This window comes from Phyllobates terribilis, unplaced genomic scaffold (genome assembly GCF_046119375.1).
Source record: "Phyllobates terribilis strain yellow unplaced genomic scaffold, ASM4611937v1 Scaffold_8__6_contigs__length_399053987, whole genome shotgun sequence".
Lineage (NCBI taxonomy): Eukaryota > Metazoa > Chordata > Amphibia > Anura > Dendrobatidae > Phyllobates > Phyllobates terribilis.
In genome coordinates this window covers 387,180,867-387,203,790 of record NW_027362768.1, presented here as the reverse complement: position 1 = coordinate 387,203,790, position 22,924 = coordinate 387,180,867, and the positions used below count along the sequence as shown (strand labels likewise).

The 22,924-nt window shown below is 57.6% G+C and overlaps 1 protein-coding gene across 1 annotated transcript in view; it reads left to right on the top strand.

Annotated features, from left to right (window-relative positions):
• Positions 1 to 20,727, top strand: part of RAD54L2 (RAD54 like 2) — a 33,200-nt gene extending 12,473 nt beyond the window's left edge. The window contains exons 8-22 of the mRNA XM_073645154.1: positions 59 to 192; positions 2,903 to 3,099; positions 3,221 to 3,563; positions 4,017 to 4,194; positions 6,154 to 6,396; positions 6,561 to 6,679; positions 7,663 to 7,781; positions 8,187 to 8,286; positions 8,374 to 8,579; positions 8,654 to 8,829; positions 8,963 to 9,159; positions 15,339 to 15,532; positions 15,645 to 15,734; positions 16,012 to 16,104; positions 16,224 to 20,727. Of these exons, the coding sequence (XP_073501255.1) occupies positions 59 to 192; positions 2,903 to 3,099; positions 3,221 to 3,563; positions 4,017 to 4,194; positions 6,154 to 6,396; positions 6,561 to 6,679; positions 7,663 to 7,781; positions 8,187 to 8,286; positions 8,374 to 8,579; positions 8,654 to 8,829; positions 8,963 to 9,159; positions 15,339 to 15,532; positions 15,645 to 15,734; positions 16,012 to 16,104; positions 16,224 to 17,038 (3,204 nt within the window). The 3' untranslated portion in view covers positions 17,039 to 20,727. The remainder of the gene's footprint in view (positions 1 to 58; positions 193 to 2,902; positions 3,100 to 3,220; positions 3,564 to 4,016; positions 4,195 to 6,153; positions 6,397 to 6,560; positions 6,680 to 7,662; positions 7,782 to 8,186; positions 8,287 to 8,373; positions 8,580 to 8,653; positions 8,830 to 8,962; positions 9,160 to 15,338; positions 15,533 to 15,644; positions 15,735 to 16,011; positions 16,105 to 16,223) is intronic.
• The last annotated feature ends 2,197 nt before the right edge of the window (positions 20,728 to 22,924 follow it).

Here is a 22,924-nt window from a genome sequence, read left to right as displayed (position 1 = left end):
GAACCCGGTTTTGGACTTCCTTGTGGTTGGCGTCTTATATGGTCATTTCTCTCGTCAGGTGAACACTCTGCAGAATTGGCTCGCTGAGTTTAATATGTGGCTTCCTGCTCCTGAGTCGTTACCTCCTGACCACGACTCTGAGTTTGTGCGGCCTCGAGCCTTCAAGGTTCATACGCTGAATGATGAGCACAAGTAAGTGTCTCTGCTCTGTGTGTAGGGGAATTTACAAGATTGCTAAGTATGTGGGTTCCCTGTTGTCTGACTTCACAAATCCTGGGTTTTTGGGTGACTCATGGTTGGACACCACCAGTCCTGGGTATGTGGGTGCCCCGGGGTTGGACACCACCAGTCCTGGGTATGTGGGTGCCCCAGTGTTGGACTCCACCAGTCCTGGGTATGTGGGTGCCCCAGGGTTGGACTCCACCAGTCCTGGGTATGTGGGTGCCCTGGTGTTGGACTCCACAAGTCCTGGGTATGTGGGTTCCCCGGTGTTGGACGCCTCCAGTCCTGGGTATGTGGGTTCCCCGGTGTTGGATGTCACCAGTCCTGGGTATGTGGGTTCCCCGGTGTTGGACGTCACCAGTCCTGGGTATGTGGGTGCCCCGGTGTTGGACCCCACCAGTCCTGGGTATGTGGGTTCCCCGGTGTTGGACGCCACCAGTCCTGGGTATGTGGGTTCCCCGGTGTTGGACCCCACCAGTCCTGGGTATGTGGGTTCCCCGGGGTTGGACCCCACCAGTCCTGGGTATGTGGGTGCCCCGGTATTGGACGCCACCAGTCCTGGGTATGTGGGTGCCCCGGTGTTGGACGCCACCAGTCCTGGGTATGTGGGTGCCCCGGTGTTGGACGCCACCAGTCCTGGGTATGTGGGTGCCCCGGGGTTGGACCCCACCAGTCCTGGGTATGTGGGTGCCCCGGGGTTGGACCCCACCAGTCCTGGGTATGTGGGTTCACCGGGATTGGACCCCACCAGTCCTGGGTATGTGGGTGCCCCGGGGTTGGACCCCACCAGTCCTGGGTATGTGGGTGCCCCGGGGTTGGACCCCACCTGTCCTGGGTATGTGGGGTATGTGTATGTAAATACAATGCTGATGGTCTGGTCCCCCACACCACCCCGACTGGTCCGGCAGTGTTCATACAATGGTGACTGTCTAGACCCACACACTGCCCCCTGACAGGTCCGGCAGTGTAAATACAATGCTGACAGTCCAGACCCTCACACCACCCCCTGACAGGTCCGGCAGTGTAAATACAATGTGACGGTCCAGACCCTCACACCGCCCCCTGACAGGTCCAGCAGTGTAAATACAATGTGACGGTCCAGACCCTCACACCGCCCCCTGACATGTCCGGCAGTGTAAATACAATGCTGACGGTCCGGTCCCCCACACCACCCCGAATGGTCCGGCAGTATTCATACAGTGGTGATGGTCTGGACCCTCACACCACCCCCTGACAGGTCCGGCAGTGTTTATACAGTGGTGACAGTCCGGACCCTCACACTGACCCCTGACAGGTTCGGCATTGTTCATACAGTGGGTATGTGGGTGCCCCGGGGTTAGACCCCACCAGTCCTGGGTATGTGGGTGCCCCGGTGTTGGACCCCACCTGTCTTGGGTATGTGGGTGCCCTGGTGTTGGACCCCACCTGTCTTGGGTATGTGGGTGCCCCGGTGTTGGACCCCACCTGTCTTGGGTATGTGGGTGCCCCTTGGTTGGACCCTACCTGTCCAGGGGATTTTGGTTCCCCCCCGGGGTTGGACCCCACCAGTCCTGTGTAAGTGGGTGCCCCGCGGTTGGACCCCACCAGTCCTGGGTAAGTGGGTGCCCCGGGGTTGGACCCCACCAGTCCTGGGTATGTGGGTGCCCCAGGGTTGGACCCCACCTGTCCTGGGGATTTTGGTTCCCCCCGGGGTTGGACCCCACCAGTCCTGGGTATGTGGGTGCCCCGGGGTTGGACCTCACCAGTCCTGGTTATGTGGGTTCCCTGGGGTTGGACCCCACCAGTCCTGGGTATGTGGGTTCACCGGGGTTGGACCCCACCAGTCTTGGGTATGTGGGTGCCCCGGTGTTGGACCCCACCTGTCTTGGGTATGTGGGTGCCCCGGGTTTGGACCCTACCTGTCCTGGGGATTTTGATTCCCCCCGGGGTTGGACCCCACCAGTCCTGGGTATATGGGTGCCCCGGGGTTGGACCCCACCAGTCCTGGGTGTGTGGGTGCCCCGGTGTTGGACGCCACCAGTCCTGGGTGTGTGGGTGCCCCGCGGTTGGACCCCACCAGTGCTGGGTATGTGGGTGCCCCGGGGTTGGACCCCACCAGTCCTGGGTATGTGGGTGCCCCGGGGTTGGACTCCACCAGTGCTGGGTATGTGGGTGCCCCGGGGTTGGACCCCACCAGTCCTGGGTATGTGGGTGCCCCGGGGTTGGACTCCACCAGTCCTGGGTATGTGGGTGCCCCGGGGTTGGACTCCACCAGTGCTGGGTATGTGGGTGCCCCGCGGTTGGACCCCACCAGTCCTGGGTATGTGGGTGCCCCGGGGTTGGACTCCACCAGTGCTGGGTATGTGGGTGCCCCGCGGTTGGACCCCACCAGTCCTGGGTATGTGGGTGCCCCGGGGTTGGACCCCACCAGTCCTGGGTATGTGGGTGCCCTGCGGTTGGACCCCACCAGTCCTGGGTATGTGGGTGCCCTGCGGTTGGACCCCACCAGTCCTGGGTATGTGGGTGCCCCGGGGTTGGACTCCACCAGTCCTGGGTATGTGGGTGCCCTGCGGTTGGACCCCACCAGTCCTGGGTATGTGGGTGCCCTGCGGTTGGACCCCACCAGTCCTGGGTATGTGGGTGCCTTGGGTTTGCACCTGCTTATCAGACATACTGTGTAATCATTCCTCATTTCCTCTAGAACAACAGTTGCTCGAGCCAAGGTTGTGAATGACTGGGTAACAGATGGGGGCGTCCTCTTAATGGGCTACGAGATGTACCGGCTCCTGTCCCTCAAGAAATCCTTCACTGTGGGTAGAAAGAAAAGGAGCAAGAAAGCAGCCGGGCCGGTGATCATTGACCTGGATGAAGAGGATCGGCAGCAAGAGATGCTAAAAGGTTGGTGATGCTTTGGTCGCGAATCTTCAGGAAGCTGCATGGCGAGGCCGCAGAGCCGACCCATCACTACAGATCTTCCTGGTGCAGCGCTTCTTACTAACCTCCCCCCCTTCGTTCCTAGGGATGGAAAAGGCTTTGTCTCGGCCGGGTCCTGACGTGGTCATCTGTGATGAGGGCCATCGTATAAAGAACTGTCACGCCAGCACATCCCAAGCCCTGAAGAACATCCGGTCCCGGCGGCGGGTGGTCTTGACAGGATACCCTCTGCAGAACAACCTCATTGAGTACTGGTGCATGGTGGACTTTGTGCGGCCAGACTTCCTGGGCACCAGGCAAGAGTTCAGTAACATGTTTGAGAGGCCGATCCTGAATGGTCAATGTACGGACAGTACGCCGCAGGACAGGCGCCTGATGAGGTACCGCAGCCACGTGCTCCACAGCCTGCTGGAAGGCTTTGTGCAGAGGTGAGGATGGGTGGACCCCCCGGCTGGGCTATAGGGGACTCCGACAGATGCACACGTGTATAAAATCCCAAGAATCCGTAAGATGTTCTGGACTATTGGACCTTCTGAGCCCTGAGACATTCATAGCGTACACGTGTTCACTGTGCTGATAGTCTGGCACTTGGTGTGTCGGCTCCGGATATGCTGGGGTCAGTTTATGGTGCTTTAGTATCACTAAACACATGGGCGGCCTCTGCCGGCACCCACGTACCATCTCCTGACCTGTGCCGGACAATCAGATGATGTTCTGGTAATCCAGCATGGGATTATGCTTAATACATTTAGAGTTTTCAAGATTAATGTTCTGCAGCTTCAGACATATATAATGCTCTAATGCCGGCGCACTATTCTGATGGTATTGTCCAGTCCTGGGCTCTGAGGCTATTGTTCTCTGTTTTCACCTGTATGGTTTAGGCGTGGGCATACAGTTTTAAAGGCGCAGCTCCCCTCTAAAGAAGAACATGTGATCCTGGTTCGTCTGTCCCCGATACAGAGGGCGCTGTACACGGAGTTCATGAACAGGTTTCGGGATGCTGGGAACAGTGGATGGCTCGGGCTCAACCCTCTGAAAGCGTTCTGCGTGTGCTGCAAGGTGAGCGCCGGCTTTGCCAGTGTAAGTACATGGTGACGGTCCGGACCCCCACACCGCCCCCTGACAGGTCCGGCAGTGTTCATACAGTGGTGACGGTCCAGACCCTCACACCGCCCCCTGACAGGTCCGGCAGTATTCATACAGTGGTGACGGTCCAGACCCTCACACCGCCCCCTGACAGGTCCGGCAGTATTCATACAGTGGTGACGGTCCAGACCCTCACACCGCCCCCTGACAGGTCCGGCAGTGTAAATACAATGCTGACGGTCCAGACCCTCACACCGCCCCCTGACATATCCGACAATGTAAATACAATGCTGACGGTCCGGTCCCCCACACCGCCCCGACTGATCCGGCAGTGTTCATACAGTGGTGACGGTCTGGACCCCCACACCGCCCCCTGACAGGTCCAGCAGTTTTCATACAGTGGTGACGGTCTGGACCCTCACACCGCCCCCTGACAGGTCCAGCAGTGTTCATACAGTGGTGATGTTCCAGACCCTCACACCGCCCCCTGACAGGTTCAGCAGTGTAAATACAATGCTGACGGTCTTGACCCTCACACCGCCCCCTGACAGGTCGGGCAGTGTTCATACAGTGGTGACGGTCCGGACCCCCACTCCTCCCCCTGACAGGTCGGGCAGTGTTCATACAGTGGTGACGGTCCGGACCCTCACACCGCCCTCTGACAGGTCAGGCAGTGTTCATACAGTGATGACAGTCCAGACCCTCATGCTGCCCCCTGACAGGTCGGGCAGTGTTCATACAGTGGTGACGGTCCGGACCCTCACGCTGCCCCCTGACAGGTCAGGCAGTGTTCATACAGTGGTGACGGTCCGGACCCTCACACCGCCCCCTGACAGGTCGGGCAGTGTTCATACAGTGGTGACGGTCCAGACCCTCACACCGCCCCCTGACAGGTCGGGCAGTGTTCATACAGTGGTGACTGTCCGGACCCTCACACCGCCCCCTGACAGGTCCGGCAGTGTTCATACAGTGATGACAGTCCGGACCCTCATGCTGCCCCCTGACAGGTCGGGCAGTGTTCATACAGTGGTGACTGTCCGGACCCTCATGCTGCCCCCTGACAGGTCAGGCAGTATTCATACAGTGATGACAGTCCGGACCCTCACACCGCCCCCTGACAGGTCGGGCAGTGTTCATACAGTGGTGACGGTCCAGACCCTCACACCGCCCCCTGACAGGTCGGGCAGTGTTCATACAATGATGACAGTCCGGACCCTCACACCGCCCCCTGACAGGTTGGGCAATGTTCATACAGTGGTGACTGTCCGGACCCTCACACCGCCCCCTGACAGGTCAGGCAGTGTTCATACAGTGGTGACGGTCCGGACCCTCACAACGCCCCCTGACAGGTCAGGCAGTGTTCATACAGTGGTGACGGTCCGGACCCTCACAACGCCCCCTGACAGGTCAGGCAGTGTTCATACTGTGGTGATGGTCCGGACCCTCACACCGCCCCCTGACAGGTCAGGCAGTGTTCATACAGTGGTGACGGTCCGGACCCTCACACCGCCCCCTGACAGGTCAGGCAGTGTTCATACAGTGGTGACGGTCCGGACCCTCACAACGCCCCCTGACAGGTCAGGCAGTGTTCATACAGTGGTGATGGTCCGGACCCTCATGCTGCCCCCTGACAGGTCAGGCAGTGTTCATACAGTGGTGACGGTCCGGACCCTCACAATGCCCCCTGACAGGTCGGGCAGTGTTCATACAGTGGTGACGGTCCGGACCCTCATGCTGCCCCCTGACAGGTCAGGCAGTGTTCATACAGTGATGACAGTCCGGACCCTCATGCTGCCCCCTGACAGGTCGGGCAGTGTTCATACAGTGGTGACGGTCCAGACCCTCACACCGCCCCCTGACAGGTCAGGCAGTGTTCATACAGTGATGACAGTCCGGACCCTCATGCTGCCCCCCTGCGTTTTCTCCTTCCAGATCTGGAATCATCCGGATGTCTTGTACGAGGCTCTCCAGAAGGAGAACTTAGCCAATGAACAGGATTTGGATGTTGATGATCTCGGAACAAACACCCGATGTCAGACCCAGGGATCCAAAGTCAAAGTGGAACCTGGGGCATTAGGGGCCCTTATGGGGGAGGGAGCCAATAGCAAACTGCTGCAAGGCATGGGCTTCCACCCCGGCCAGGAGAAAGCCAATCAAGTGGTTACGTATGAATGGGTGAGTGCCGGACCTGCCGCCTGCTCGCCTCCGTACACCGGATCTCCGATCACGTCGCCATTATCGTGCTAGTGCTACATTTCTTCTGCACCCCACAAGTCCTAAAACCAGCTGTGGCCCCATTGTCTGATCATTTACAGTCTGTTCCTTTCTGTCGTCTTCAGGCCAAAGAGATTCTGTGTGATTACCAAACGGGCTTACTGCCAAACTCCCCAAAGATGGTCCTGCTGTTCCACCTCATTGAGGAAAGCATGAAACTGGGAGACAAGATCCTGGTGTTCAGGTGTGTGCTCCTGGGGGGCCGTGCAGTGCTCCTGGGTAGTGCGGGGGGCCGTGCAGTGCTCCTGGGTAGTGCGGGGGGCCGTGCAGTGATTGGGGTGCAGTGCTCCTGGGTAGTGCAGGGGGCCGTGCAGTGATTGGGGTGCAGTGCTCCTGGGTAGTGCGGGGGGCCGTGCAGTGATTGGGGTGCAGTGCTCCTGGGTAGTGCGGGGGGCCGTGCAGTGCTCCTGGGTAGTGCGGGGGGCCGTGCAGTGATTGGGGTGCAGTGCTCCTGGGTAGTGCAGGGGGCCGTGCAGTGATTGGGGTGCAGTGCTCCTGGGTAGTGCGGGGGGCCGTGCAGTGCTCCTGGGTAGTGCGGGGGGCCGTGCAGTGCTCCTGGGTAGTGTGGGGGGCCGTGCAGTGCTCCTGGGTAGTGCGGGGGGCTGTGCAGTGCTCCTGGGTAGTGCGGGGGGCCGTGCAGTGCTCCTGGGTAGTGCGGGGGGCCGTGCAGTGCTCCTGGGTAGTGCGGGGAGCCGTGCAGTGCTCCTGGGTAGTGCGGGGGGCTGTGCAGTGCTCCTGGGTAGTGCGGGGGGCCGTGCAGTGCTCCTGGGTAGTGCGGGGGGCCGTGCAGTGCTCCTGGGTAGTGCGGGGGGCCGTGCAGTGCTCCTGGGTAGTGCGGGGGGCTGTGCAGTGCTCCTGGGTAGTGCGGGGGGCCGTGCAGTGCTCCTGGGTAGTGCGGGGGGCCGTGCAGTGCTCCTGGGTAGTGCGGGGAGCCGTGCAGTGCTCCTGGGTAGTGCGGGGGGCCGTGCAGTGCTCCTGGGTAGTGCGGGGGGCCGTGCAGTGCTCCTGGGTAGTGCGGGGGGCCGTGCAGTGCTCCTGGGTAGTGCGGGGGGCCGTGCAGTGCTCCTGGGTAGTGCGGGGGGCTGTGCAGTGCTCCTGGGTAGTGCGGGGGGCCGTGCAGTGGTCTGGTTTGCGGCTCTCGAGCTTCTCACAACCCTTCTCTTGCAGTCAGAGCTTGTCGACGCTTTCCATTATTGAAGATTTTTTATCGAAGAGGCCAATGCCAGTCGCTCCGGGAAAGGAAAGTCAGGACAGGAACACCTGGGTCAAGAACATCAACTACTACAGTGAGTGCCACCGGCTGCAGGAGGAAAACAGCAACGCCCCGGGCCTATAATAATCTTTTTGACATGATGGGGTGTGCAGGGACATCACCAGGCTTCCCCAGATCACCCTACACCCACACTTTACCGTTTTGCTTGGTTTCCTTCCATGTACATGCTGCTTGTCTTGCCTCTGGCAGTGGAAAGATGGCTCCTGTCTTTAACCCATCGCTCACTCGTCCTAATAAAAGCATGACTTGGTTTAGTGTCCTCTGCTGGCATCTAGTGGCCATTGTAGAAACTGCATCATAAAGTTTTGTGTGTTTTCATTTGATGTTTATTAGGAAAGGATCTGATTTGTCAGGAGACTTCTGATGTGACCTCTGTATGCTTTCATTGCTTTCTACTCATCATCTTCTCCTTTATCAGGGTTGGATGGAAGCACTTCGGCCTCAGAACGGGAGCGGTTAATAAATCAGTTTAACGATCCCGGTAATGAGAATGTCTGGCTTTTCTTGCTGTCCACCCGGTGAGTTTTGGAGGGGTTCAGGCCTTGTCAGAAAATGATGGACTTTTTTTCCATCAGTCAGATCTGACAACAGCAGTTTTCTTTCAGTGCCGGCTGCCTGGGTGTCAACTTGATAGGCGCCAACCGAGTGGTCGTGTTTGATGCCTCGTGGAACCCGTGTCACGATGCCCAGGCCGTGTGCCGCGTGTACAGATATGGCCAGCGGAAACCTTGTCACATTTACCGTCTAGTCTCTGACTTCACCTTAGAGAGGAAGATATACGACCGGCAGATCACTAAGCAGGGCATGTCAGGTGAGTGTGAGGCTGAGCGGGCCTGATGCCCCACGTTCTGCGCCCGGGGATGTAACGCCACCGTCTCCCTTCAGATCGTGTGGTCGACGACCTGAACCCAGATGTAAATTTCACCCGGCGAGAGGTGGAGAATCTGCTGCATTTTGTGGAAGAGGAACCGGATCTGTCCCGTCAACACCTGGAACCCGATAACTACAATGAGACCGTTCTGCAGAAAGCTTGCACGGCGTATCCTCACCTCATCACCAAGGTGAGCCACCCCTGGCACCGCACACCCCGACAATGGGGGAGACTCATGTCCCTCGCCATTCCCGGCACATCGACTGCAGTCGTTCATGATGTCTGCACCGTGTTCCATCATCATCTTCGCTCTCGTCCTGCAGGATCCTTTCCAACACGAATCTCTTCTCCTGGATCGTAAGGAGCAAAAACTGACCCTGGCTGAGAAAAAAGCAGCAAAGCGCAGCTATGAGGAGGAGAAGAGGGCTTCTGTGCCCTACACCCGGCCGTCCTATACCCAGTACTACCCGGCACCAGACCACAACCTGGCAAACATCCCAGCGTTCAGCCAGAGGAACTGGTGAGGGAACTATAGCTGACGGGAGGCAGCACGGTGTCTGACGCTCAATGAGCTGACGGGAGGCAGCACGGTGTCTGTCGCTGAATGAGCTGATGGGAGGCAGCACGGTGTCTGTCGCTCAATGAGCTGACGGGAGGCAGCACGGTGTCTGTCGCTGAATGAGCTGATGGGAGGCAGCACGGTGTCTGTCGCTCAATGAGCTGACGGGAGGCAGCACAGTGTCTGTCGCTCAATGAGCTGATGGGAAGCAGCACGGTGTCTGTCGCTCAATGAGCTGACGGGAGGCAGCACGGTGTCTGTCGCTCAATGAGCTGACGGGAGGCAGCACGGTGTCTGTCGCTCAATGAGCTGACGGGAGGCAGCACGGTGTCTGTCGCTCAGTGAGCTGACGGGAGGCAGCACGGTGTCTGTCGCTCAATGAGCTGACGGGAGGCAGCACGGTGTCTGTCGCTCAGTGAACTGACGGGAGGCAGCACGGTGTCTGTCGCTGAATGAGCTGATGGGAGGCAGCACGGTGTCTGTCGCTGAATGAGCTGATGGGAGGCAGCACGGTGTCTGTCGCTCAATGAGCTGACGGGAGGCAGCACAGTGTCTGTCGCTCAGTGAGCTGACGGGAGGCAGCACGGTGTCTGTCGCTCAATGAGCTGACGGGAGGCAGCACGGTGTCTGTCGCTCAATGAGCTGACGGGAGGCAGCACGGTGTCTGTCGCCCTGAGCTGACGGGAGGCAGCACGGTGTCTGTCGCTCAATGAGCTGACGGGAGGCAGCACGGTGTCTGTCGCTCAATGAGCTGACGGGAGGCAGCACGGTGTCTGTCGCTCAATGAGCTGACGGGAGGCAGCACGGTGTCTGTCGCTCAATGAGCTGACGGGAGGCAGCACGGTGTCTGTCGCTGAATGAGCTGACGGGAGGCAGCACGGTGTCTGTCGCTCAGTGAGCTGACGGGAGGCAGCACGGTGTCTGTCGCTCAGTGAGCTGACGGGAGGCAGCACGGTGTCTGTCGCTCAATGAGCTGACGGGAGGCAGCACGGTGTCTGTCGCTCAATGAGCTGACGGGAGGCAGCACGGTGTCTGTCGCTCAATGAGCTGACGGGAGGCAGCACGGTGTCTGTCGCTCAATGAGCTGACGGGAGGCAGCACGGTGTCTGTCGCTCAATGAGCTGACGGGAGGCAGCACGGTGTCTGTCGCTCAATGAGCTGACGGTAGGCAGCACGGTGTCTGTCGCTCAGTGAGCTGACGGGAGGCAGCACGGTGTCTGTCGCTGAATGAGCTGACGGGAGGCAGCACGGTGTCTGTCGCTGAATGAGCTGACGGGAGGCAGCACGGTGTCTGTCGCTGAATGAGCTGATGGGAGGCAGCACGGTGTCTGTCGCTCAGTGAGCTGACGGGAGGCAGCACGGTGTCTGTCGCTCAATGAGCTGACGGGAGGCAGCACGGTGTCTGTCGCTCAATGAGCTGACGGGAGGCAGCACGGTGTCTGTCGCTCAATGAGCTGACGGGAGGCAGCACGGTGTCTGTCGCTCAGTGAGCTGACGGGAGGCAGCACGGTGTCTGTCGCTCAGTGAGCTGACTGGAGGCAGCACGGTGTCTGTCGCTCAGTGAGCTGACGGGAGGCAGCACGGTGTCTGTCGCTCAGTGAGCTGACGGGAGGCAGCACGGTGTCTGTCGCTGAATGAGCTGACGGGAGGCAGCACGGTGTCTGTCGCTCAATGAGCTGACGGGAGGCAGCACGGTGTCTGTCGCTCAATGAGCTGACGGGAGGCAGCACGGTGTCTGTCGCTCAGTGAACTGACGGGAGGCAGCACGGTGTCTGTCGCTGAATGAGCTGATGGGAGGCAGCACGGTGTCTGTCGCTGAATGAGCTGATGGGAGGCAGCACGGTGTCTGTCGCTGAATGAGCTGATGGGAGGCAGCACGGTGTCTGTCGCTCAATGAGCTGACGGGAGGCAGCACAGTGTCTGTCGCTCAGTGAGCTGACGGGAGGCAGCACGGTGTCTGTCGCTCAATGAGCTGACGGGAGGCAGCACGGTGTCTGTCGCTCAATGAGCTGACGGGAGGCAGCACGGTGTCTGTCGCCCTGAGCTGACGGGAGGCAGCACGGTGTCTGTCGCTCAATGAGCTGACGGGAGGCAGCACGGTGTCTGTCGCTCAATGAGCTGACGGGAGGCAGCACGGTGTCTGTCGCTCAATGAGCTGACGGGAGGCAGCACGGTGTCTGTCGCTGAATGAGCTGACGGGAGGCAGCACGGTGTCTGTCGCTCAGTGAGCTGACGGGAGGCAGCACGGTGTCTGTCGCTCAGTGAGCTGACGGGAGGCAGCACGGTGTCTGTCGCTGAATGAGCTGACGGGAGGCAGCACGGTGTCTGTCGCTCAATGAGCTGACGGGAGGCAGCACGGTGTCTGTCGCTCAGTGAGCTGACGGGAGGCAGCACGGTGTCTGTCGCTCAATGAGCTGACGGGAGGCAGCACGGTGTCTGTCGCTCAATGAGCTGACGGGAGGCAGCACGGTGTCTGTCGCTCAATGAGCTGACGGGAGGCAGCACGGTGTCTGTCGCTCAATGAGCTGACGGGAGGCAGCACGGTGTCTGTCGCTCAATGAGCTGACGGTAGGCAGCACGGTGTCTGTCGCTCAGTGAGCTGACGGGAGGCAGCACGGTGTCTGTCGCTGAATGAGCTGACGGGAGGCAGCACGGTGTCTGTCGCTGAATGAGCTGACGGGAGGCAGCACGGTGTCTGTCGCTGAATGAGCTGACGGGAGGCAGCACGGTGTCTGTCGCTGAATGAGCTGATGGGAGGCAGCACGGTGTCTGTCGCTGAATGAGCTGATGGGAGGCAGCACGGTGTCTGTCGCTGAATGAGCTCATGGGAGGCAGCACGGTGTCTGTCGCTCAGTGAGCTGACGGGAGGCAGCACGGTGTCTGTCGCTCAATGAGCTGACGGGAGGCAGCACGGTGTCTGTCGCTCAGTGAACTGACGGGAGGCAGCACGGTGTCTGTCGCTTAATGAGCTGACGGGAGGCAGCACGGTGTCTGTCGCTGAATGAGCTGACGGGAGGCAGCACGGTGTCTGTCGCTGAATGAGCTGACGGGAGGCAGCACGGTGTCTGTCGCTCAGTGAGCTGACGGGAGGCAGCACGGTGTCTGTCGCTCAATGAGCTGACGGGAGGCAGCACGGTGTCTGTCGCTCAATGAGCTGACGGGAGGCAGCACGGTGTCTGTCGCTCAATGAGCTGACGGGAGGCAGCACGGTGTCTGTCGCTCAATGAGCTGACGGGAGGCAGCACGGTGTCTGTCGCTCAGTGAACTGACGGGAGGCAGCACGGTGTCTGTCGCTGAATGAGCTGACGGGAGGCAGCACGGTGTCTGTCGCTCAATGAGCTGACGGGAGGCAGCACGGTGTCTGTCACTGAATGAGCTGACGGGAGGCAGCACGGTGTCTGTCGCTCAGTGAGCTGACGGGAGGCAGCACGGTGTCTGTCGCTCAGTGAGCTGACGGGAGGCAGCACGGTGTCTGTCGCTCAATGAGCTGACGGGAGGCAGCACGGTGTCTGTCGCTCAATGAGCTGACGGGAGGCAGCACGGTGTCTGTCGCTCAATGAGCTGACGGGAGGCAGCACGGTGTCTGTCGCTCAGTGAACTGACGGGAGGCAGCACGGTGTCTGTCGCTTAATGAGCTGACGGGAGGCAGCACGGTGTCTGTCGCTGAATGAGCTGACGGGAGGCAGCACGGTGTCTGTCGCTGAATGAGCTGACGGGAGGCAGCACGGTGTCTGTCGCTCAGTGAGCTGACGGGAGGCAGCACGGTGTCTGTCGCTCAATGAGCTGACGGGAGGCAGCACGGTGTCTGTCGCTCAATGAGCTGACGGGAGGCAGCACGGTGTCTGTCGCTCAATGAGCTGACGGGAGGCAGCACGGTGTCTGTCGCTCAATGAGCTGACGGGAGGCAGCACGGTGTCTGTCGCTCAGTGAACTGACGGGAGGCAGCACGGTGTCTGTCGCTGAATGAGCTGACGGGAGGCAGCACGGTGTCTGTCGCTCAGTGAGCTGACGGGAGGCAGCACGGTGTCTGTCGCTCAGTGAGCTGACGGGAGGCAGCACGGTGTCTGTCGCTCAGTGAGCTGACGGGAGGCAGCACGGTGTCTGTCGCTCAGTGAGCTGACGGGAGGCAGCACGGTGTCTGTCGCTGAATGAGCTGACGGGAGGCAGCACGGTGTCTGTCGCTGAATGAGCTGACGGGAGGCAGCACGGTGTCTGTCGCTGAATGAGCTGACGGGAGGCAGCACGGTGTCTGTCGCTGAATGAGCTGACGGGAGGCAGCACGGTGTCTGTCGCTGAATGAGCTGACGGGAGGCAGCGCGGTGTCTGTCGCTGAATGAGCTGACGGGAGGCAGCGCGGTGTCTGTCGCTGAATGAGCTGACGGGAGGCAGCACGGTGTCTGTCGCTCAGTGAGCTGACGGGAGGCAGCACGGTGTCTGTCGCTCTGTGAGCTGACGGGAGGCAGCACGGTGTCTGTCGCTTAATGAGCTGACGGGAGGCAGCACGGTGTCTGTCGCTGAATGAGCTGACGGGAGGCAGCACGGTGTCTGTCGCTGAATGAGCTGACGGGAGGCAGCGCGGTGTCTGTCGCTCTGTGAGCTGACGGGAGGCAGCACGGTGTCTGTCGCTCAATGAGCTGACGGGAGGCAGCACGGTGTCTGTCGCTGAATGAGCTGACGGGAGGCAGCACGGTGTCTGTCGCTTAATGAGCTGACGGGAGGCAGCACGGTGTCTGTCGCTCAATGAGCTGACGGGAGGCAGCACGGTGTCTGTCGCTCAATGAGCTGATGGGAGGCAGCACGGTGTCTGTCGCTCAATGAGCTGACGGGAGGCAGCACGGTGTCTGTCGCTCAATGAGCTGACGGGAGGCAGCACGGTGTCTGTCGCTCAATGAGCTGACGGGAGGCAGCACGGTGTCTGTCGCTCAATGAGCTGACGGGAAGCAGCACGGTGTCTGTCGCTCAATGAGCTGACGGGAGGCAGCACGGTGTCTGTCGCTCAATGAGCTGATGGGAGGCAGCACGGTGTCTGTCGCTCAATGAGCTGACGGGAGGCAGCACGGTGTCTGTCGCTCAATGAGCTGACGGGAGGCAGCACGGTGTCTGTCGCTCAATGAGCTGACGGGAGGCAGCACGGTGTCTGTCGCTGAATGAGCTGACGGGAGGCAGCACGGTGTCTGTCGCTGAATGAGCTGACGGGAGGCAGCGCGGTGTCTGTCGCTGAATGAGCTGACGGGAGGCAGCGCGGTGTCTGTCGCTGAATGAGCTGACGGGAGGCAGCACGGTGTCTGTCGCTCAGTGAGCTGACGGGAGGCAGCACGGTGTCTGTCGCTCTGTGAGCTGACGGGAGGCAGCACGGTGTCTGTCGCTTAATGAGCTGACGGGAGGCAGCACGGTGTCTGTCGCTGAATGAGCTGACGGGAGGCAGCACGGTGTCTGTCGCTGAATGAGCTGACGGGAGGCAGCGCGGTGTCTGTCGCTCTGTGAGCTGACGGGAGGCAGCACGGTGTCTGTCGCTCAATGAGCTGACGGGAGGCAGCACGGTGTCTGTCGCTGAATGAGCTGACGGGAGGCAGCACGGTGTCTGTCGCTTAATGAGCTGACGGGAGGCAGCACGGTGTCTGTCGCTCAATGAGCTGACGGGAGGCAGCACGGTGTCTGTCGCTCAATGAGCTGATGGGAGGCAGCACGGTGTCTGTCGCTCAATGAGCTGACGGGAGGCAGCACGGTGTCTGTCGCTCAATGAGCTGACGGGAGGCAGCACGGTGTCTGTCGCTCAATGAGCTGACGGGAGGCAGCACGGTGTCTGTCGCTCAATGAGCTGACGGGAAGCAGCACGGTGTCTGTCGCTTAATGAGCTGACGGGAGGCAGCACGGTGTCTGTCGCTCGATGAGCTGACGGGAGGCAGCACGGTGTCTGTCGCTCTGTGAGCTGACGGGAGGCAGCACGGTGTCTGTCGCTTAATGAGCTGACGGGAGGCAGCACGGTGTCTGTCGCTTAATGAGCTGACGGGAGGCAGCATGGTGTCTGTCGCTCAGTGAGCTGACGGGAGGCAGCACGGTGTCTGTCGCTCTGTGAGCTGACGGGAGGCAGCACGGTGTCTGACGCTTAATGAGCTCACTGTTTGTGTTTTCGGTCCCAGGCGGCCATTGATGAAGACCGATGAGAGGCCTGTTGCCAGTGTCCGACCTCTGCAGTCCACACCGATCCCCATGATGCCCCGGCACATCCCTGTCGGCCACGGTTCTGCCTCCGGCTCTGTCCCTTCCTTTAACTTCCCAGTGAACTACCTTCAGAGGGCAGGGGTCATTGTTCATAAGGTGGTCACCACCACAGGTAGGTACCGTGGGCAGCGGTCTCGTGGGTTCACTGCGGTGGGCAGCTCCTTGTTCTGACGGCCGCTCTTATGAGATCCTCCATCCGGATTCTGATCGTCTTTTTCTCGTAGATATTGTAATACCTGGAATGACGACATCCACAGACGTGCAGGCGCGGATCAGTGCGGGCGAGAGCATTCACGTCATCCGGGGAACAAAAGGTGAGGAGACGCTGCTGACCTCAGTAACTTTCTAAGACATTTTTATAAATTCCTCACAATTTCTAGAATCTCTGCTTGCTGTCGGCCGATGGTCACATTTAGGACTGAAGTGAGATTTGTGATCATAGAGGATTTCTTACCTGATAACAATAAGCCTTAGCATTTATTCACAGCAGAGCAGAGACTTTGGAAATAAGAAACGGAATTAGAAAGTTGCAGAAGTGTTAATAACTCTGCTGTGTGGTGTCCGTCAGCTTTGTTATCCTCGTCATTGCAGGAACGTACATCCGTACCAGCGACGGGCGGATATTCGCTATCAGGTCAAGCAGCAAACAGAAAAGTTCTGAACTGCGGCGTTCGGTGCAGTTAGGTAATACGCCGTCCCCTCATTCACTGTGGTGGTCCACAGCCCTCTGGTATTGCAGCCATAGCTCTCACCCCTCTCCCACACTGAGGATTTATTTGTCTTGTCTCTGTTTCCGTCTATAGGTGCCCAAGGACCGAGCCCGGGCCAAGGTCAGCCAGTACCCTATGTGAGTAACGGGCGTCATACTTCGAGCTCCCCTTCCCAGGATCGCGAGGAGCCTTCACGGCCGCTCTCTCCGGACAGCCCAGAGATTCTGAGCGAGCTGCAGCAGTATGCCCAGGCCACGGTGCCACGCAGCTCGCACAGCGCCCCACAACTCCCAATCCCCAACATTCAGCCTCAAGCTGTGATTCAGGTGCCCAAAATACAGTCCAGAAAGCGCAAGGAGCTGCCGGACCAGTCCAGCCAGTGGTCGTCCAGTAAGCGGCACCCCTTCGGCCAGCTGCCTTACCCCGGGTTGGCAGGCTTTGGCGTCTCTCCCTCCTCACTGAACCACAGCTTATCGAGGGCAGCGAACTCTGTGTATATGGGGGCCGGCGGTGGTGCTTCCCACTTTCAGCTGCCCTCCTTGCTATCGGACCCACAGTTAGGTCTCCCGATGGTTCCTGATCCTCTACTGCCCCCCTCCTCAGGCACCTCCTCGGCCTCCTCCAGTGTGCCCCCGTACCTTCTGCCCCCATCTTTCTCTATGCCCTTCACGCAGTCATTGCCCGCTCAGACACGAATGTTTGCCCCATTTCCATCTTCAATGCTGAACCGAGGACTCTCCACTAACAGCGCTGCTGCGACCTTCCCTGGCTACCTCTCCTCCCCGCCCGGCTACCAACCTCCAGCTGCCGGAGCTGCGTCCCGCTCCCTTCCTCTGGGTGAGGCAGAGCTGGAGTCCAGCGAGGAGGATGGGAAAGACGATGACGTGGTGGAGGTCACAGGGAAGTGAGGACTCGCTGCCCGTAGACATTGGCAGAGGACTGTGCCTCCCCCACTCCGCTGGGGCTTCAGTTGTGGGGGGATCCGCTCCAGAGCCCTGAATAAGCGCTGCGGGGGGGGCAACAAGCACAGTTTCATCATTCTCGTCATTCCACAGGGAAAGGGACAGGACGGGGGTCACCTCCCCCTCCTCAGGACTATTGACCTACCTGATAAAATGAGTGTCGGTTGTCAGACTTCCAGAGAGACTCAACTTCCTACAACCGCACAACACGCAGGATGGTCTGGGACGCCGTCCTGCGCAGGGAGAGGCCATGGTGGTCAGACGTCCAGCGTCACAGAGCGGCAGACATCACCAAAACAGCGGCACTGGGCAGTCGTCCGTAAGGGGGGAGCGGGCGCTGATGCGGGGGTCCGTACGTTCCGCCAGAGGTCAGGTCTGTGCGCAGACGCTCCGCTCGCCCGACGCTTTCCTGGGTGCAGTCGGTGACCATCAGCCGTCACAGGAAGTCGCTTCTGGAGAAGTTCTGTTGCATTAAGTTTAGTCGCAGATTTGTCCGACGGGTTGTAAAACGCACCCCCGGCAGTGAGGGGGTTAATACGTTCCGGTTCGTCAGGTATTTTACTGTATTTCCTTTTAAATCTTATTTTTTTATTGTACGTTTTCCCTCGGTCACATGATATAAAGTACGAAGACTGGCATCAATTTTGGCCACAGTGTTAGTATAAGGGGTGAGGGGAAAGGGGTGGAAATGTGCCGCTCGTTCACCCCCGATTGCTGCGCCAATCCCGGGAGACGATTCCTCTGTCACGTGTGTTCTAAAGCATTGTACATTAAAGGGACACAATGCACTAATTATGGGGGTCCGAGCATCAGACGTCCCCCCAGGCTCAGCGGCTCCACTGCTGGTGTGTGCTCTTGTGTGTGAAAGAGGCGGCTGACCGCTCATTTTCTGTAGCTAAGCCAGACCCCTGTGTCTACACATTGACCGAGAAGGAGGCTGGTTTAGCTGTGGAAATGCGCAGTCAGCCAGCGATCCTCACACGTCAGAAGTGGAAACGCTGATTCCAGGTGCTGAAGAAGACGTCTGACAGCCGGTGATCATTGACTTTATTACTTGTGTCATTTACTGTCCTCAACATTGAAATTACATCCCCAAGAAGGATAATGAGATCACAGGATGGAGACGTCCACGATCTGCGACTGATGGAGACTAAATTATTACAACCTCTGGATTCTCCAGTCCAGAGAAATCCCGGCACCTCCGGCCTCGGCTGCTGTCACTGAGGTCCTTAATGGTCGTCTGAGGAAGGTTCTGCCACTGATTGTACAGATCCTTAGGATCCGCTGCCGGCAGCTCCTGTGTGATCACCGACCAATGACATCCCCGATGTGCTCGATGAAGACGAGTGCGGAGACGCTGCGGCCGCGGGAGACGAGTGCGGAGACGCTGCGGCCGCGGGAGACGAGTGCGGAGACGCTGCGGCCGCGGGAGACGAGTGCGGAGACGCTGCGGCCGCGGGAGGCGAGTGCGGAGACGCTGCGGCCGCGGGAGGCGAGTGCGGAGACGCTGCGGCCGCGGGAGGCGAGTGCGGAGACGCTGCGGCCGCGGGAGACGAGTCCGAAGATTGGCTGAAGAGGACAGACCTCCACTGCCGCCTCCATTGCTGTCTTGCTGTGCGTCTCAGGACTTGTCTCCCGTGGCTGCAGCGTCTCAGGACTTGTCTCCCGTGGCCGCAGCGTCTCAGGACTTGTCTCCCGTGGCCGCAGCGTCTCAGGACTTGTCTCCCGTGGCTGCAGCGTCTCAGGACTTGTCACCCGTGGCTGCAGCGTCTCAGGACTTGTCTCCCGTGGCTGCAGCGTCTCAGGACTTGTCTCCCGTGGCTGCAGCGTCTCAGGACTTGTCTCCCGCGGCAGCAGCGTCTCAGGACTTGTCTCCCGTGGCTGCAGCGTCTCAGGACTTGTCACCCGTGGCTGCAGCGTCTCAGGACTTGTCACCCGTGGCTGCTGCAGCATCTCAGGACTCGTCTCCCATAGCCGCAGCGTCTCCGGACTTGTCTCCCGTGGCCGCAGCGTCTCCGGACTTGTCTCCCGTGGCCGCAGCGTCTCCGGACTTGTCTCCCGTGGCCGCAGCGTCTCCGGACTTGTCTCCCGTGGCCGCAGCGTCTCCGGACTTGTCTCCCGTGGCCGCAGCGTCTCCGGACTTGTCTCCCGTGGCCGCAGCGTCTTTGGACTTGTCTCCAAAGAGAACATTGGGGACTTCATTGATCACACAGGAGCTGCCGGCTGCGGACCCTGATGATTTCCTTCCTCAGACATCCATTAATGACCTCAGTGACAGCAGCCGAGGCCGGAGCTGCCGGGATTTCTGCACGAGGCTCAGACTCCGGACTGGAGACATCCAGGGGTTGTAAATGTGTGCGTTTTTCCATCATTTGTAGATCAGTTCTGTCTCCGTCCAGTGATTTCTAACATCCTCCGCTTCTCGTTCTGGGTGTCCGTATTGGACTGTACTAATGCCTCGTTTATGTATAATACTTCAAACTGGACAAATCCTTTAAGGTCGCCATCCTGATTCCCTGTATGGTAGAGCTGCGGGGGATCCGTACAGCATTCTTGGTCGGTGGCGGGAGCAGCACCGAGGGGCCGCAGAGGTATCGACTTCAGATACAACTAAGTAATGGCTGAACAGCGAGGACTAGCCCTGACCGATGAGGGGATGATGAGGGGGGACGTCATGTGACGGCGGCCCTCCATATTTACAGGACTCGATCCCGTCTTGTGGTATTAAATTCATGTGTAACCCTTTCCTGATTCCTTTCCTAATGTGAGGAGTAAATTGCTAACGATCAAATGCCATTAAATCCGACTATAGAAAGAGAACAAGATCCGAGGTTCAAATTCAGCAATATAGAGGTCCCGTCTGTGATATGGAGGGTCCCGTCTGTGGCGTGGAGGCCCCCTCTGTGATAGGGTGGTCCTGTCTGTGATATGGAGGGTCCCGTCTGTGACAGGGCGGTCCCGTCTGTGATAGGGCGGTCCCGTCTGTGACGTGGAGGACCCGACTGTGACGTGGAGGACCCGACTGTGACGTGGAGGACCCGACTGTGATGTGGAGGACCCGTCTGTGATGGGGCGGTCTCATCTGCGATACGGTGGTCCCATGTGATCAATCTTTGGACAGACTGCAGTTAACCCCCGTACTGCCGCAGCTCTTCTTAGAACACTAGTTAGTAGGTAGACGCTCAGGATCGCGCCCAGTGATGTCCGGTCGTTTTCCGACCCCCGCGTTCTTCTACATTGTAACATCTTGCACAATTTTGCCAAATACAATGTCTGCGCAGAGTACCTCGCCCAGAGATGGTGACAGCGGAGAGGAGCGGTGCCTGTACCTCACGCCGCCGCGCTGCCACTAATGAGGGATGTACCTCCTGCCCTGTGCGGACATGACGGCTCTGCTCCGCTGTGTCAGGACCTCGGCGCGGTGTCAGGACCCTCGTTGTAGCGCCACTCACGACTCTTTATAGATATCTATTTATTTCTATGGTCTCGTGCCCCATTGTCATTTTTTTAAAACATATATATATAAGAAAAAAAATAAATGACCCAATTACTGGAGGCTTCATGTGCTGCGGTGACGACGCCTTTATCAATTTCTTTTTTGTAAAATAAATGTTAAATCTTAAAAAAAACAGAAACATCGTCTGTCAGTAATTAATGCGGAGAGCAAAGATATTATATGAGAGCGCAGCAGAGTGCTCACCTCCCAGGCTGCAAATCACCAGGACACAGGGAATGCTGGGAGATTACAGCTCTAAAGTTTCAGAATAGTGAGTGCAGCTCTGTAGTATAATACAGGAGGTAACTCAGGATCAGTAATGTAATGTCTGTACACAGTGATTGCACCAGCAGAATAGTGAGTGCAGCTCTGGGGTATAATACAGGATGTAACTCAGGATCAGTAATGTAATGTATGTACACAGTGACTGCACCAGCAGAATAGTGAGTGCAGCTCTGGAGTATAATACAGGATGTAACTCAGGATCAGTAATGTAATGTATGTTCACAGTGACTGCACCAGCAGAATAGTGAGTGCAGCTCTGGAGTATAATACAGGAGGTAACTCCGGATCAGTAATGTAATGTATGTACACAGTGACTGCACCAGCAGAATAGTGAGTGCAGCTCTGGAGTATAATACAGGATGTAACTCAGGATCAGTAATGTAATGTATATACACAGTCACTGCACCAGCAGAATAGTGAGTGCAGCTCTGGAGTATAATACAGGAGGTAACTCCGGATCAGTAATGTAATGTATGTACACAGTGACTGCACCAGCAGAATAGTGAGTGCAGCTCTGGAGTATAATACAAGAGGTAACTCAGGATCAGTAATGTAATGTATATACACAGTCACTGCACCAGCAGAATAGTGAGTGCAGCTCTGGAGTATAATACAGGATGTAACTCAGGATCAGTAATGTAATGTATGTACACAGTGACTGCACCAGCAGAATAGTGAGAGCAGCTCTGGAGTATAATACAGGAAGTAACTCAGGATCAGTAATGTAATGTATGGACACAGTGACTGCACCAGCAGAATAGTGAGTGCAGCTCTGTAGTATAATACAGGATGTAACTCAGGATCAGTAATGTAATGTATGTACACAGTGACTGCACCAGCAGAATAGTGAGTGCAGCTCTGGAGTATAATACAGGATGTAACTCAGGATCAGTAATGTAATGTATGTACACAGTGACTGCACCAGCAGAATAGTGAGTGCAGCTCTGGAGTATAATACAGGAGGTAACTCAGGATCAGTAATGTAATATATGTACACAGTGACTGCACCAGCAGAATAGTGAGTGCAGCTCTGGAGTATAAGACAGAAGGTAAATCAGGATCAGTAATGTAATGTATATACACAGTGACTGCACCAGCAGAATAGTGAGTGCAGCTCTGGAGGACAATACTGGAGGTAACTCAGGATCAGTAATGTAATGTATGTACACAGTCACTGCACCAGCAGAATAGTGAGTGCAGCTCTGGAGTATAATACAGGATGTAACTCAGGATCAGTAATGTAATGTATGTACACAGTGACTGCACCAGCAGAATAGTGAGTGCTGCTCTGGAGTATAATACAGGATGTAACTCAGGATCAGTAATGTAATGTATGTACACAGTGACTGCACCAGCAGAATAGTGAGTGCAGCTCTGGAGTATAATACAGGATGTAACTCAGGATCAGTAATGTAATGTATGTACACAGTGACTGCACCAGCAGAATAGTGAGTGCAGCTCTGGAGTATAATACAGGAGGTAACTCAGGATCAGTAATGTAATATATGTACACAGTGACTGCACCAGCAGAATAGTGAGTGCAGCTCTGGAGGACAATACTGGAGGTAACTCAGGATCAGTAAAGTAATGTATGTACACAGTGACTGCACCAGCAGAATAGTGAGAGCAGCTCTGGAGTATAAGACAGAAGGTAAATCAGGATCAGTAATGTAATGTATATACACAGTGACTGCACCAGCAGAATAGTGAGTGCAGCTCTGGAGGACAATACTGGAGGTAACTCAGGATCAGTAAAGTAATGTATGTACACAGTGACTGCACCAGCAGAATAGTGAGAGCAGCTCTGGAGTATAATACAGGATGTAACTCAGGATCAGTAAAGTAATGTATGTACACAGTGACTGCACCAGCAGAATAGTGAGTGCAGCTCTGGAGTATAATACAGGAGGTAACTCAGGATCACTAAAGTAATGTATGTACACAGTGACTGCACCAGCAGAATAGTGAGTGCACCTCTGGAATATAATACAGGAGGTAAATCAGGATCAGTAATGTAATGTATGTACACAGTGACTGCACCAGCAGAATAG